Raw genomic sequence first — 14,963 nt, forward strand, 5'->3', positions numbered from 1 at the left:
TATATATATATATATATAATGAAAAAAGATAATTATTTGATTCTGAAAATACAATTTCCAATGCTTACCATATCTACCTACTGATTAGTGATTCCTCTATTTTCTCAGTTTTGTCATGGCCACACGTTTTCTTCATTGAATTGAACCTCTCATCTAATAATTATATAAAACACTAAACTTTTATTAAAATAATATCATTTAATTTAACATAAAGTTATAACAATGGGCGTGCATATTAAACATTTAACAAATAAGAAAATATGGGAAGGAGGCGTGACAAACTGGCACGTTTATCGGGTGAACTTACATGTATTGATGATATGTTCTGATGAGTTCTTAAAATCACAATATAAGATGCAGCACTGAATAATATTGGCTGCAGTTTGATCAAAATACCTAAACATTAATTTACTCATCTTCCGTTGCAGATCAGGAAACACTTTTTGAATTGTTTCCTGGAAAAATGTACAAGAACTTGCCGAATCAAATCTTTCTATTCGAGCGCACACCCGACCTAAACTCAAGGCTTACACTTGACAAAAGCATGAAGATTTTCACGAAATGTTGCAAGGTCAAAAAACAGTGTCTAGCTAGGAGTACTTGCACTGATATAAACGAAAGGGAATCATTTGATCGAATAGATGATGTTGTCCACCGAATTATAAAAAAAATTATAGTAAACATCGATATGATATTATTTTATTTCATTCAACTCATAGGACTCAAATTATGAAAATTCACAGTTTAAACAACAAAGATGGAATGCCACAATATGCAGATGGAGGAAAAAAAATATAGAGATTTAATTATTATTAGCAAAAAGTAATCTTTTTGGCAATTATATGATACAGGAAGCCAAGAATATTTAAGGGCTGGATGACTAGCTAGAGGAAAGACCTGAAACCTATGGCGAAACCAGTTATGCACGAAATTATCAAGAACCGATTCCCCCGACGGTGACAATGGATAATATAATTCGAGTAATCTTTTCAGGTTTTCTCGTCAAACCTTGATATTAAAAAATAAAAATATTAGTTCATTGGGTTACCATAACTAGTTCCTCCAAGAAAGCCACCAGCGGGGGATGTGAGATTGTCCGTTGGATGAAGAACCGGTTGGGTAGAGGAAGCGCCGCCTCTTCCGGCGATGCTGCCTCCGCCTCCCCCTAGATGTAATTCAGATATGTTGGGAAATGTTCCATCTCTTCCTTCTATCCCTTGATCGTAGAGGAAGCCTTTGAATACATGGCCTTCTATTTTTACAACGGCTTGGTATGCATACTCGTCTTCTCCATCATCGAGTGAAGTTACTCTTACACACTTAAAAACTGCGGGAGCATGCACTTGGCCCGGTAATGAATCTCTATAAGATGCATCTAAGGTCCCATTAATTATGACACAATTTAGTATAAATATTCTTTTTTTGTCGAGGAAAATTAATTTGTTGCATGAAATAAAGGGATTATTAATTATATAAATCAACTAAGAATTGTTTAAAAATCGGACCTTGGTGGCTAGAACTGGTATCGAAGCTTCTTGGTGGAGTGGTGTTCGAAGTTGAAGTATGGGAAGCAGTAGTGGTGGTTTGAGAAGTGCCGCCTAGCCTAGGTTTCTTGGTACCGGAAGTCGATTGCAAAGATCCGGCTGCAGGGATGTTTTCTCTAGCGATCTGCCGCTCGCGGCGGCGGGAAGCAGAAACCCAGGTGCTTCTTACGTGGGTGACACAATCATAGCCTCTACTTTTACAACAAGTTCTACATCTCCTGTGGATACAGTCTTTTTTGGCCTGGTTTCCACAGTCTTGACAAGTTGTGGTTCCCAAGGAAGACGATGACCCTCCAATTCCACAGGTGGCGATTCGGCCAGTTCCACTTTGAAGCAAACTTGTATGATCAAGAATCAAGGGTTTCTTCGAGCTATATGCAGAAGAGTTCTGGCTCTGCTGGTGTTGCCATAATTGCATCCCGCCGCTGCTACGGCTGCGGGCAATGTTTAACACGTCGTCATTTGCCGAACCATCGCTGCCAATATTTTGCTGAGCTAAACATGGGGTGGCAGTGAGGAGGGGGATCACGCCCACACCAACTCCAACGCCTATAGCACTGGAGGCACTAAATGGATGAGGGTCGAAGTTAATTGTAGTGGCTGCAGCGGCGGCGGAAGCATCTGGGTGGTGATGCTGGAAAGAAGACGCCGGAGCAACAAAGAAAAATTCCGGTGGTAGGCCGCAGTTTATGTGCCTAGTGGAAGCCACTGAAGACCACATGCCCCCAGCCGCAGCTCCGCTATCATTCGTGGTGTTCCCACCAGGAGCAGCGGCGCCGGTAGATCCTGCATTAAAGCCTAACGAGAGATCCCCGGCTGCTGATGAAGAAGAAGCCACCCAATCAGCAAACGCGCCAGAATCTGAAGTTAACCTCCGAGTAGTAGCCACAACTGCTAATTTCTTCGAAATTCTTCAAACAATTCTTCAATAATCACTACAAATAGATTTTTAAAAAAAATAATCACGTATATCTGTCTCTATCAAGGGCAAGATATCCTCTCATTTTTTCCAAATCTTGAAGAATCTAAGAAGCAGTCATTTTGTTTAGGAAAAAAGAAAGTGGGGTCACCGAAATTCTTCGGAGCAGGAGAAGATTTGTGAGACAGAGATAAAAATAAAAAAACACAAAGTATACAGACACGCAATTACAAGTGCTGATGGGGTCTTCTTCTTCCTTTCTGCTAGAGCTTCCACACCATATATTACTGCTACTTACTGATGCTGTCCCCTTGGCTTTATTCATGAAAAAAGTTTCTCCCGGAGAGGGACTTGTGAGCTTCCTATGCCAGTACTGGTCATTACCCAACAATAGATATAAAGACAGAATTCAAGAATCATATTAATTAAGAATTAAATCCAACACTGGGGGAGGTGGAGAAGAAGAAGCGGAGGACACCCCCCACAAGACAAGTAAGACGTGAAAGTGGTGTTGGTGCCTACCAATTATCAAGAATCCAAGTTTGGCTTGCTGAATAAATGAGGTGGGTTCTTGTCTGCCTCTCGCTCGCATAGATTATAGGATGTGATTATTGGAGAGAGAATATTAAACAAAATAAAAGTGAAGAAAAGGCAATAAATTATCTGTTTTGTAGGTTTTGTGAAGCCCTAAAGTCACATGCCAAACTCCACTCCTTTTTCTCTCTAGTCTCCACTATATTCTCTCTTTTTTCCAAACTATGCATAAAATAATAGAAGCTCAATAGTGTGCAAATTCAACTTTATAAGAAGATAGGTGGTAGTAATTAAAAATTCAAAATGCACTTGTATGAAAATTTTCATAGGAGACTAATATCCTGGCGAAAGTTAAATTTATGATCCTACAACTTAATTTTTTTTTTCAAACTTTGTTTTGTTATCGATTAATTCATGTTCTTATGATTTAACTTATTTATTTTTTCGATTTTACTCTTTTTTTCGAAAGGTTGATATCAACCTCAAACACATCAACGATATATGTCACCATGACGACAATTACATGTCGTTATTTTCGTCGAGTACGTCATAATTTCTGGTGTAACGTTAGTACTTTAATAAAAATGAACTAAAATCAAAATAAATCGCAAAATAGTGGACTCTAAAACCATAATGAGACCACTAAATAAAATATCTACAAATTATGGAACTAAAATTATAAATTTTTTCATACTAGTTACGATGAGATCATTAAATATACTAGTGATTTTCAGGTTGCAACTAATGTATTTCATTATTTAATCATTATGATAAATTAAAATTCAGTAAATTGGGAGAGTTAATGGAAGTAAATTAAAGAATGTTAATAAGATTAAAATAGTGGAGAATATGAAAAGGTGTGGGAGATTATGTGGTTTTGTTTGATTATAAACATAAAAAATTACAAGAAAAAAATTATATTTTTCTCTAATTAATGTAATTAAAAAAACATGAGTACAAAATTTGAGAAATCAAACAACATAGATTTCTAAGGGATTAGTTTCTCTGATCTTCAACTTTCGCATAATTAACAATGTTTATCATAAAAATATACCAGTAATTCATGCCCGTGAAAATTCTCATGCATAAATAATTTATGTTATATTCATAAAATCAAATGTGAAAGATAATAGTTACAAGTGGATAATAAATTTATTATATGAAAGAAATGATATTTTTGTCCACCCAATAAAATGATCAAGGTACTACCCTAAGAAATTGATGCATAATTATATAGTATAGATATAACAATAAAACCAAATTTTTTATTCAAATATATTGAGAAAAAAATGCATATATAGAAATCTATAAAATATTACATTTTATGTAAAATACACATATATAATTCTTGAATATACATTTTTTATATAAAATACACACCTATATAAGTAGATAAATCTTTATATATCTGGCCTAGAATAATTTTTGAATGGTATATAATTAATTTAGTTTGAAATGAAAAGAAAATAATAATAGAATATAAATATATCAATAAATATGTTAAGTATTAAATTATTTGATAGATGAAGGAAATTGAAAATACACCGACGTACATAAGAAATTTTAAACTTTATTATAGTATATATATAAAAGAGATTATATATACTAGTTACTATATAAACGTGATGCGTGTGTATACAATCTTTTTTATTATTATCGATGGACTAAAGTGAAGTTTGACAAATAATGGAGGAACTAAATTGATATTTGAATTGTTGAAATAAAAATAAATAAAAATAAAAGTGTGCGTTGAACTTAAAACAAAAAACAAAAGTGTAATATTAATATCATGGTAAAATTGGAAAAAAAAAGTCGACGTCCTCTCTAGATAGTTATTATCATGTCTTCACACTTAATATAATAGTATAGGTAGTATAGATGATTATGTTCTTTTTTATTGGGCTCGTTTATGTAATATGATTAATTATGTCATCAACCGCGATGATTTATAGCTATTCTCTATCCATAGTGACACTTATTATTTTGTGGTCGCGTTAATTATGTTCGATGGAATCATGCCCTTAAGAGTGAGATATTTTCTGTTTAAAAAAAAGAAAAAAAGTGAGATATTTTCTCAGAAGTTAAGTTAATATTTTTAACTGTTATTTGATTATTTAATTATGTAAGGAACGTTATAAACTTAGGTATTGTTTATTGTTTAATAACTATTATACAAGTGGATGCTCAAAAAAAAACTTTTCTATAAGTGAAGTGGATTATTTTAACCTTTTTAAATTCGTTTGTGGGATGGAATTTATTGGCATTATTATAATATTAAATATATATATATATATATATATAAATTTTTTTTAAGAATAAAATATTTATATGGTTTTTTTCTTAGTTTTGTGTCATGTAATTTGAATATTTTTAGCTTTCGGTATGATTTAATTTACTATCTAAGTCCAATGATTTATTATTTTTTTGTTTTAGTCCGATTTTATTAAATTATTAATGTAAACATGACACCGAAAAATGTTGACATGTTACCATAAATTTATTTAGTTTCCTAATAATGTAATTATACCATATTTCATCAATATTTATCTCTTTAAAATATGAAACTCAAACTCAAATACGTACATCAGATGTAACATAGACTAAACTGATCAGTATTTTATTATTTTTCTCGTTGATATATGTTTAGTATTATTTTATTCGTTGTTTTTATTTAATTGTATGTAAAATATATGTCGGATGACTAGTTATATGACATTTTGGTCATTGCAAGTTCCAAATTAAAGGTTATACGCACATAAATCAAATAGAAATTCATATAATCAAAATTCATCGCCAGTTATGGTTTTGTTGTGTGTTGATGTATTCGGATGTCTCGAATTCGACACTCACCTCGTCTCGATGACAAAATCATTATTTTATCAAAATTCGATTACTTATATTTAAAAAAAATAGATGGAGATTCGAAATGACAAATGGGTCCTCACCTGAAGCTATCGATTGAAAATCCGGGATCTCATCGAGTCTCCCCTATGTTAAATCAAAATTTGCTAACATATTATTAAATTGCATCATGTTTATTAACCAAGAACTCGCGATTTTCCTATTCTTTTTTTCAAGTGATAAATAAAAATGTATTACTTGTTACTGATTTTAATGTGTCTAATCAAAATCACGTAACACGCAATAAATGCAAACAAAGTTCTTTTTATGGCTTCATCAGAGTTATACGTCTTTTGCACGTTATAAACATCTGACGACGTGACTTCCCTTGTCCTAATCTTAATCCTCTCTGTCGAGTGTTAGATTTGGATTATTTAATCAATCGAATTATGGCCAGTAATTCAAAAGCATCGAGAACAAGAAACCACATATAAACACGATGAATTAATTAAATGAAAATTCAAAACGACAATAACATAGGTTCGACCAAAACTACGTCAATCTCTAGAAAATAAAATTAGTTGATACTCGAATCTAAATTAATACAAAACATGTTTGTATTCATTAAAAACGTAAAAGTAAATAACCGAATTAGAAACGTGTTGAGGAGAGACGAAAGTGCGTCTTCGTGTCCGGATTCAGCGTCTTCTATCTCCGTTCTTCGCGTTCCATCGTCCGTGTGCTTTAATTTTTTCGCCCCTTCCTTCTCCTGCTGTCGGCTACTTCTCCCAATTTCCGAACTCCCGTCAAAAGCCCACGAAGAAACCTAAATAATCTGGCAAGTCGCGTCGCGCGCATATGTGAGTCTCTAGCCGGCGCATATGCGCGTATCGTTCTGTTTTGCTAGGCAATCCTTCCACACTGCGCGCACATGTGCGCGGAGTCCTCTGTTCGTGCATCTTAAATCTCTTCGCGCGCATATGCGCGGGTCTCATTGCCTCCAAAGGTGGGCTCTTGCTCACAATCTTCTTCTCAGCGCCATTTTTCGTTCCTTTTCATGCACATGTTTCGTCTTACCTAGATTCCTGAAATCACACAAAAAAATAACAAAAACGAATAATTCTGCTCACGAAAACTAACAATCTATACGAATTTTAAGGATAATTTAAATGCACAAATTGCACTTATCAGAACACACAAAAAAACAATATATATATATATATATATATATATATACACACGAATCAATTTTTGAAACAAATCTTTTAATCAGCTTGATTCATGAAAATGATTATTTTTATATAAAAAATATTATTTTTAATTTTAAATATGAATCGGATGAATCAGTCTCATGTATAAGATACTCACAAGAGACTTATTAAAAAAAATTACCTATATGGAAACAAAATTAATGAAGCAAATGTCATGTTTAGAAGCAGGAGATGTTTTGTTCTTAATTTGGCTTACACCGAACCACGGCCAAATTTGGTTTACTCGAACACCTATAACTTGTTATGAGCCTTTTAAAAATTCTTAATGGGGCATGATATTGATAAATGATCTATTTACATGACATTCGTACAATGAATTTAATAAAATTCATAATACCTTACCTGTTAAAATATAAGTTCACGATATTATTACTAGATATCGTATTATTTATTCAATAGGTTTTATATGCTAATGCATGCAATATTTGACGTTAATATTACTTTCCCTCTATAAACATATAAACGTTATGATTAGGTATAGGTTGTAAAACAAACGAGCAAAAGCAAACTTCTAAAAGTGTCGCCTAAGACCGCTTAGACGGTGTTTATATGTTAGACGGTCACCCAACGTCTCGATTTTTAGATCTCTCTAGATAGCTACTTTTTTATTTTTAAATTTTTTATAAAAAATTGTTTGACATATTTTTCAATCAATTTTTATAGTGATATGCAATTGATTTTGAGTTAAAATTTGATATAGAAAATTATTGGAGATAACAAGAAAAATTAGATATTTAAGTTAAAATTTTAAAATTACCTAAGCGCACGACTGTATGGGTGGATGTTCGTATGACTATTGTTTACTGTGTTTTAGAACATCGGACAAAACACAGAAAAAATGTTAAATATATGTCAAAAAATAATAATCATTCAATTACTATTATCAGTGTAAGGATTTTCAGTTGGACATTTTTAGAGCATATGATGAGACATTAGTTGATTACACTATACAACTTTATTTCATCTGACGATTGACTAAAGTTTATAAAAGATTAGAGTTGTAAATCGTTATCTTATTTATATATTGATTTATAATTTTTGTATCATATATCATTTAACATATTTTCTCAGAGCATGTTCAATGGTTTGATGAAGTTGGTAACATGAAGTTAGTAGCATCATCACATACTGATATCAGCGTTGATAACTTAATTGTATGTTTCTTCGATTGTGAAATGATATTGAAGAGATGGTGTTGAAAATTATACATTATTAAATTTTAAAACATTAGTAAAAATTACATATAATAAAAAAATACACATAATTTATACACATAATAATTTTAAAAACAAAATCAGTTATGTTTTTCGATTTTTCGATTTTTTTTACATATTTTGCACAATCCATTTTAGGCCAACTTCTTAAATACAATTTTAATAGTTCATTATCGTAGTATATTTTAAACTCAATTGTGTAATTTTCTGAGTTTAAAAATAATTCTGACCAATCTTTATTTTAAATAATAAGATATTATGAAAATCCCCTTTCCTAAGTTTTTTTACTATTATTTTTACTTGAGCGAGAGGTATGTTTCATTTCAAAATCTTAGATTTATCTTTAAATTGAGATATTAGTATCCGATAAGATGAATTATAAGTTATCGAAAATTTAATCTACTTTCAAGTTACTAGAACTGTTTTAAAAAATAATAATAATAATAATTACTATTAATGTAATTTTTAGTTTTTTCAGTATGAATATTATTTCCAACTAAACTTCTCATGATTTTTAAAAACATGTTGCCCTTGTTTATGTAAACTTGAAAAATACAATTTTAACATTTTGAAATGGTTAAAACATAATGGAACACTACAATAATTATTTTTTTCGTTTTGGAATAAAACCAAAATATACATTCAATTGCACAAAATGTTTAATCACAAACATTTTTCTCATATAATTATCTCGATCGCTAATTTAACATAAATTAAAAAATTTTAAAAAATATTTAATGAACAAATTAAATCACTTGTTAGATAGTTACATTAATTAAACATTCCTAAGATATCGAATATATCATAATATTGCAAAAAAATAAAAAGAATTAATTAATATGCGCGTGAAGTAGCAGTTGAAAGGTGGTGTGCGTGGAACAAAAAAAGCTGGAGACAGCGCAGATCTAGCCTAGAACTAAATACTGGGGGCTATAATGATAATGGTGGCTTGTTCACGAGGCCTCGAGCCCAGCGCTCTAATGGTGGCCACCGCCCGATTACCCGGATTTCCTCCGCCGTACTTTTTGTCCCCAATCTCTCCACCCGTCAGACAACACACTGTGATATTATATATACGTGTGTGTTTTTGTGTGTTTTTGTGTGTGTGTGTGTGTGTGTGTGTGTGTGTGTATATATATTTTGTCCAAAATTGTTTGTCAAAAAAAGTAACAACTATTCTGATTTTAATAATTGATTTTTAACAAGATTTTTTTAAAAATAAAATTATGCGAAAATAAGAGGCTACCTTTGAATTTNCTTTATTTTTGACATTTTTAACTCTCATAAATATATAATTGATAAAATATCAGAAAAATTATGTCAATTTTAATAGTGAAGTATTTGTATTAATTCGTATTATAAATATTAGAGTTACTATATATAAGAATCAAATAAATAAAATTAACTATTAATAAAAATAAAATTATAATTATAATACTAATATTAACATTAATTATAATTATATTGTTAAATTTATAAATAAATAGTAAACAAAAAGAATATTCTATGAATATATTTTTTAGTGTAAGATTCGAAGTAAATGAGTTGGAGATGAATGTTATATTTGGTGCAGAAAATGCACTATTTTGGTGCAGAAACTGCACCAAAATAGATTTATGAGTTGGAGATGACCTAAGTAATTTGTCTGTACTAAGTCCGAATTTAGAAATATTTTTCCATAAATTAGTTTCCATGTCATGGAAAAAAGAGTAGGTTTTTATTCGTGAGATATATCAATATTATTCATATTTAGTATAAAAATTAATATTTTTTTATGAATGATCCAAATTGAATATCTGTGTTACACAATTGATCCACAAGACCGTTTCACCGGAATTTTTGTGTTTTGGAAAGTTGAAAAAAATTGACACTAATATGTCTATTACGATATCTATAATATAAAACATGTATGTTCGAAAATTTATGCCGTTCATATCACTATCATATTAAAAGTTAAAAATATTATTTTTGTTAAAAAAAATATTTCTTCACTTTTATAAACATCTCCTACAACCTTTTTATGATTCCACAATCAAAAATTAATTTAATATTTATAATTATTTTGCAATAATAATTTTTGTCTCAGCTAGTTTTGAGAAGTTGAAATTGGATTATCTGAAAAATTAAATTACATAATTTGAGAAAAATCATTACATGGTTTGAGAAATTTAAAACTAAACAATAAAACATAGAAAAAAAACAAATCTACAATTGATATTTTTTGAAATTTGATGAGATTTGATATAACTAAGTTAAATCCTAACAAAAATAAAAAATATTTCAAGATATTTGAGTTATATGGAAAAAAATAAAATTTCATTTATGCTTTTCAAAACTTATAAATATGGTTTCAAAAATTTTGAAATCAATTAAAAAGTATCTATATATTTTAAAAATTACGTACATTTTTTTATTTTTCTTCTGGACCCGGATTAATTTTTAATACTAAAAAGATAATTAATCAAAACTTGGCAATTTTATCTCAATTTTCTTTTGATGGACTTTTCATTACGAAAANTTTGGCTAAACTTATCGGATTTGAACATATGACTTGGATGAGCTAGATTTGACGATCAATTAAAATTTTTTTTTTTACTTGTTTTCATAATAATTTACGTGACTAAAGACAAATTTAACATTACAACAATTAAAATTATGAAAGAATGTTAATGCTTTAGTTAATTATAATTATATTATTATTAATTTTTTATATCTGTTTATTGAAAGTTTCATTCAAGACGAAATTTTTGCGAAAAATATGTGTTAAATGTTTTGAATATGAAATCAATTCAAACTCAAATAATTAAATATTTCAGTTTTATGTCATAAAAACAACTTTAGATTCACTATAAAAATTAAAAAGAATTGTTATTTGTATTTTATTAATTATTTTTTGCACTACAATTTATTAATAATTTTTGCACATATTTTGGCACAACGTAGTTTAGTATTTTGAGTTATGGGATTTAATCCCCTTATATATACAAAAAATTGTAATTTTTAATATTTTGCATTGTTAATGATATCTTTATCTTTCTTTAAAAACAAAATTGATGTATGTCAATATTATTTAAAATATATTCATAAAGAATGGTTAGTTTTTAAGAATAATCTGAGAATTATTATAATTAAATAATACAAAGGGAAAGGAACGGGTAGATTAATATCAATCCTATATATATAATAATACATCAATCTCTCATAATAATTACTTTTGGTCAATTTAATAAGCGGATAAAAACACTCATGTTCTCATTCGATAAACATTATTATAAAAATCCACTTTAGTAAATTTAAAAAATAATTATACTTTATTAATCAAAATTAATGAGGTAAATATTTTTTACAAAAATTAATTATATTAAAAATCTAGGTACATGAAAATATGTAATATACATAATTAGAAGGCTCATTGTCATCCCTAGTTATATATTGTTCTTCAAAATTTCTATGGACGGCTGAGAGAAATATTGGCTGGGCCGATTTTGATAATATAAATTTTGGATAGTTCTCTAATTCTTTTTGTTTCCTTGTTTAACTGGGGCTGAAGCCTATGCCCATCAGGCCTTTGTGGATACTTAATGCCCTTGTTATTTGATACCCAATATTTTCAAGATCAGACCCAAACTTCCGACCCATCCCTAACTTAGGTGGAAGGCTCATGATAGGCCCAGTTATTCTCATATAAATACTAAGTTTGAGTGTTTAATTCAACATTCACTATATTGTTTTTCAGCAGCATCCTTAGCTGCTCTCCCCTTGTATCTTCGGTCTCTGACTTGAGCGTCGGAGTGACTACACCGGGATACCCTCCCAGCCCCATTCTAACGGTCTTCTTCGTGATTTCAGGCTCAGGACAAATTTGGAGTCTGCGTCTGGACTAGTGTCACTTGCTGAAATCAGACCCTAAATTTTCAGTGAGTATCAGTTTTTTTTTTAAAAAAAATCAATTTATTGAAATGACAATAAAATTACATATGAATGGAAGAACATGAATAATAAAATCCGGTGGTCAGTGGGACTAGCATAAGAATGAATGAGCTACTCGAGCTAGCTCGTGAGCAACTGCATTTGCTTGTCGCCAAATAGACTTGACCTAAAACATCGGCTCTTGTCGTAGAATTTGATGGGATGCCCGAATGAGGCTGCCAAATTCAGAGATATCTAGTTTGCTTTCCAGAACAATATCACTCACAATTTTAGCATCAACTTCAAACTCCACCTGATACAAGTCAAGATTACAGATCCACGAAAGACCTTCCAACAAACCGATTGTCTTCGCTTTTCTGATCACCGGAACTTCTTCGAATACCATAGTCCTGCACGCTACAAAACTATGCCAATTCCAAAGATTCACTGTCATTAAACACAGCTGCGTCCACATTGCACTTATAAAAATTGACAGCCATTTTATGCCAGATATTACGACACTTGTTATTATTAGTTCATGACTAGCGAACTGGGCATTGTCTGAAAATAAGTGAAATTATAATATTATTTTTCTTGTTTCTTTGACTAAAAAATTATACAGATAATTTAATAAGAATTAATAATTGATGAAATTTTAAAAAAAAGTTAGATGAAAAAGGGACAGTGAGGTTAGAGGAAAAAATGTGATAACTTAGTAATTTGAATTTTAACTTAAAAGAAGATGTGTTTTATATTTTGGGATAAAATGAGAATAAATTTTTATGTGATTTTGACATACCAAAAGAGTTATTATGAGTTATGCAACTATTATATAAAAGTATAGATGATATATTACTATTATTATTATTGTTATTATTATTATTATTATTTAAATTTAAAATTATATTGGTATACGAATTGATAAATCCACAAATTGATACACAAACTATTATAAATATCTTAATTGATACACGATTCATCAATGATTCGTATATCAAAATGTTTTTTACTCATGTTATTAATATATTATCTCAACTACCTTTTATTTCAAATAATAAAGGGATTCATTATAATAAAATCGAAATATAATAATGTAAAATAAATTTTATATATTGAATTATGATGTATCGTTAGGGATATCAATGGGGTGAGGCATGCGAATGGATGTCTTCTCCATCTCTGTCCCAATCTCCGTTTTTTTAATCGGGGATTCTCCATTTAATCTTGAGGAATTAAATTCACATCAAACTCCCAACCTTGTTCTATCTAATTTGTGTATGAAAATTATCATCTCAAAAACTTTGTGGAGATTAAATTTTCATCATAGTTCACATATTCATTTCAAATAATCTAGAAACAATAACGAGGTAGGTTGAATTTGTCATCATCATCCCCGACCTGACGTGACTATCCCCTCACCGCTTCAAATCCCAGTTGTGTTAACCAAAAATGTTTTCAAATTCACTTAAATAATATTGATACAGTAATCCAATTACATATATAAATACTAATATTACTTGAACAATTCAAACTTTTATAATTCATGGTTTTGATTATCGGTAACCTTGGACGATTTTGAGGACATTCTCAATTAGTGTTTTTTTAAAATCAACTAGTGTTTTTTTTATATCAAATCACAAGTAATCGATATTTTATTTTAATATTTATAAACATAAAATTTTTATATTAATCAAAATTTCTCAAATTTTAATAATAATAAGTAAATTGTAAAATATCATAATTTGTAGCATCTAAAATTATACATGTTCAATATATTATTACTTTTAGGCATCGTTTGGTTCGTGTGATAGGATAAATAAATGATATATAATAAGAGTGATTATAAAATAAAAAAATAAGGATAAATAAATTATATGATGTTTGAAATGATTTTAACTTGCTTGATTATTTTTTTAATTATATTATGATTACTAAAATACCTTCATTATATATTAATCAATAATATATTCTTAAAATGATTGAATAAATAAATAATATTTTTAGAATTAATTTATTTAAAAATTATAAATAAAATTAAAATACTATATTAATTATTCAATTTGCATTAATTTAAATTTCCGGAAACAACTAAAAAATCGATTAATATTATAAAAAATAAATAAAATTTGATAAAACATAACTATGCATTTATTGTGATAATTAAAATAGTAAAACAAATTTAAATATTAAATAATGGATTACAGTTAAAAATAATATAATAATAATTAAAATATGATCAATAATAATTAAATTATTTATAATATCAGTCAAATTTAAAATTATATTTAAATATTATTAAATTTGTAGAATTTATAATTATTTTAAACTTTAAGATATGAAAAGAAAATATAAATTAATCAAACATAATATCTTCTCCTCTAAAAGATTACATTACCACCAACAATAGGATAATAATGCAACAGTGCTGGCGCCTATCACAATCTTAATAATGCACACAAAACACATGATAAGTGAAAGATTAAAAATCAATCACCCCTTATCATGCACACCAAACAATTCCTTAGAATATAAAAGTAGAAATCTTATAATTAAGCATAGCTATAAAAAGCAAGAAAAAGGAGAAAGAAGTTTTGGGATGATAAAATAAAGAATTTGAAAAACTATTCGATGATGGAAAACTAATATCTATGAATTTTTTTTTACTAAACGTCTAAACTCTCTTGAGTTATGAGATGTGGAGAAATGCCCAGAGACAGTAAATTGGGTTTGT

General features: G+C 29.1%; 1 protein-coding gene across 4 annotated transcripts; it reads right to left on the reverse strand.

Moving 5' to 3' along the window:
• Positions 1-752: 752 nt before the first annotated feature.
• Positions 753-3,201, reverse strand: LOC140967970 (protein LATERAL ROOT PRIMORDIUM 1-like). 4 transcript variants are annotated; one of them, XM_073428782.1, is made up of 3 exons: positions 2,986-3,201; positions 1,506-2,836; positions 753-1,375 (listed from the first exon to the last, which is right to left on the reverse strand). In XM_073428782.1, exons 2-3 carry the CDS (start codon positions 2,263-2,265, stop codon positions 1,032-1,034), a joined length of 1,104 nt encoding a protein of 367 aa, XP_073284883.1. In that variant the 5' UTR covers positions 2,266-2,836; positions 2,986-3,201; the 3' UTR covers positions 753-1,031. The 4 variants fall into 4 exon arrangements, with proteins under 4 accessions (XP_073284883.1, XP_073284882.1, XP_073284884.1 ...); XM_073428781.1 differs by having other exon boundaries at positions 1,506-2,479; positions 2,695-3,201; XM_073428783.1 differs by having other exon boundaries at positions 1,506-2,479; positions 2,685-3,201.
• Positions 3,202-14,963: the final 11,762 nt, after the last annotated feature.

The sequence above is a fragment of the Primulina huaijiensis genome, unplaced genomic scaffold (assembly GCF_012295235.1).
Source record: "Primulina huaijiensis isolate GDHJ02 unplaced genomic scaffold, ASM1229523v2 scaffold31995_ERROPOS86906+, whole genome shotgun sequence".
Taxonomy (NCBI): domain Eukaryota; kingdom Viridiplantae; phylum Streptophyta; class Magnoliopsida; order Lamiales; family Gesneriaceae; genus Primulina; species Primulina huaijiensis.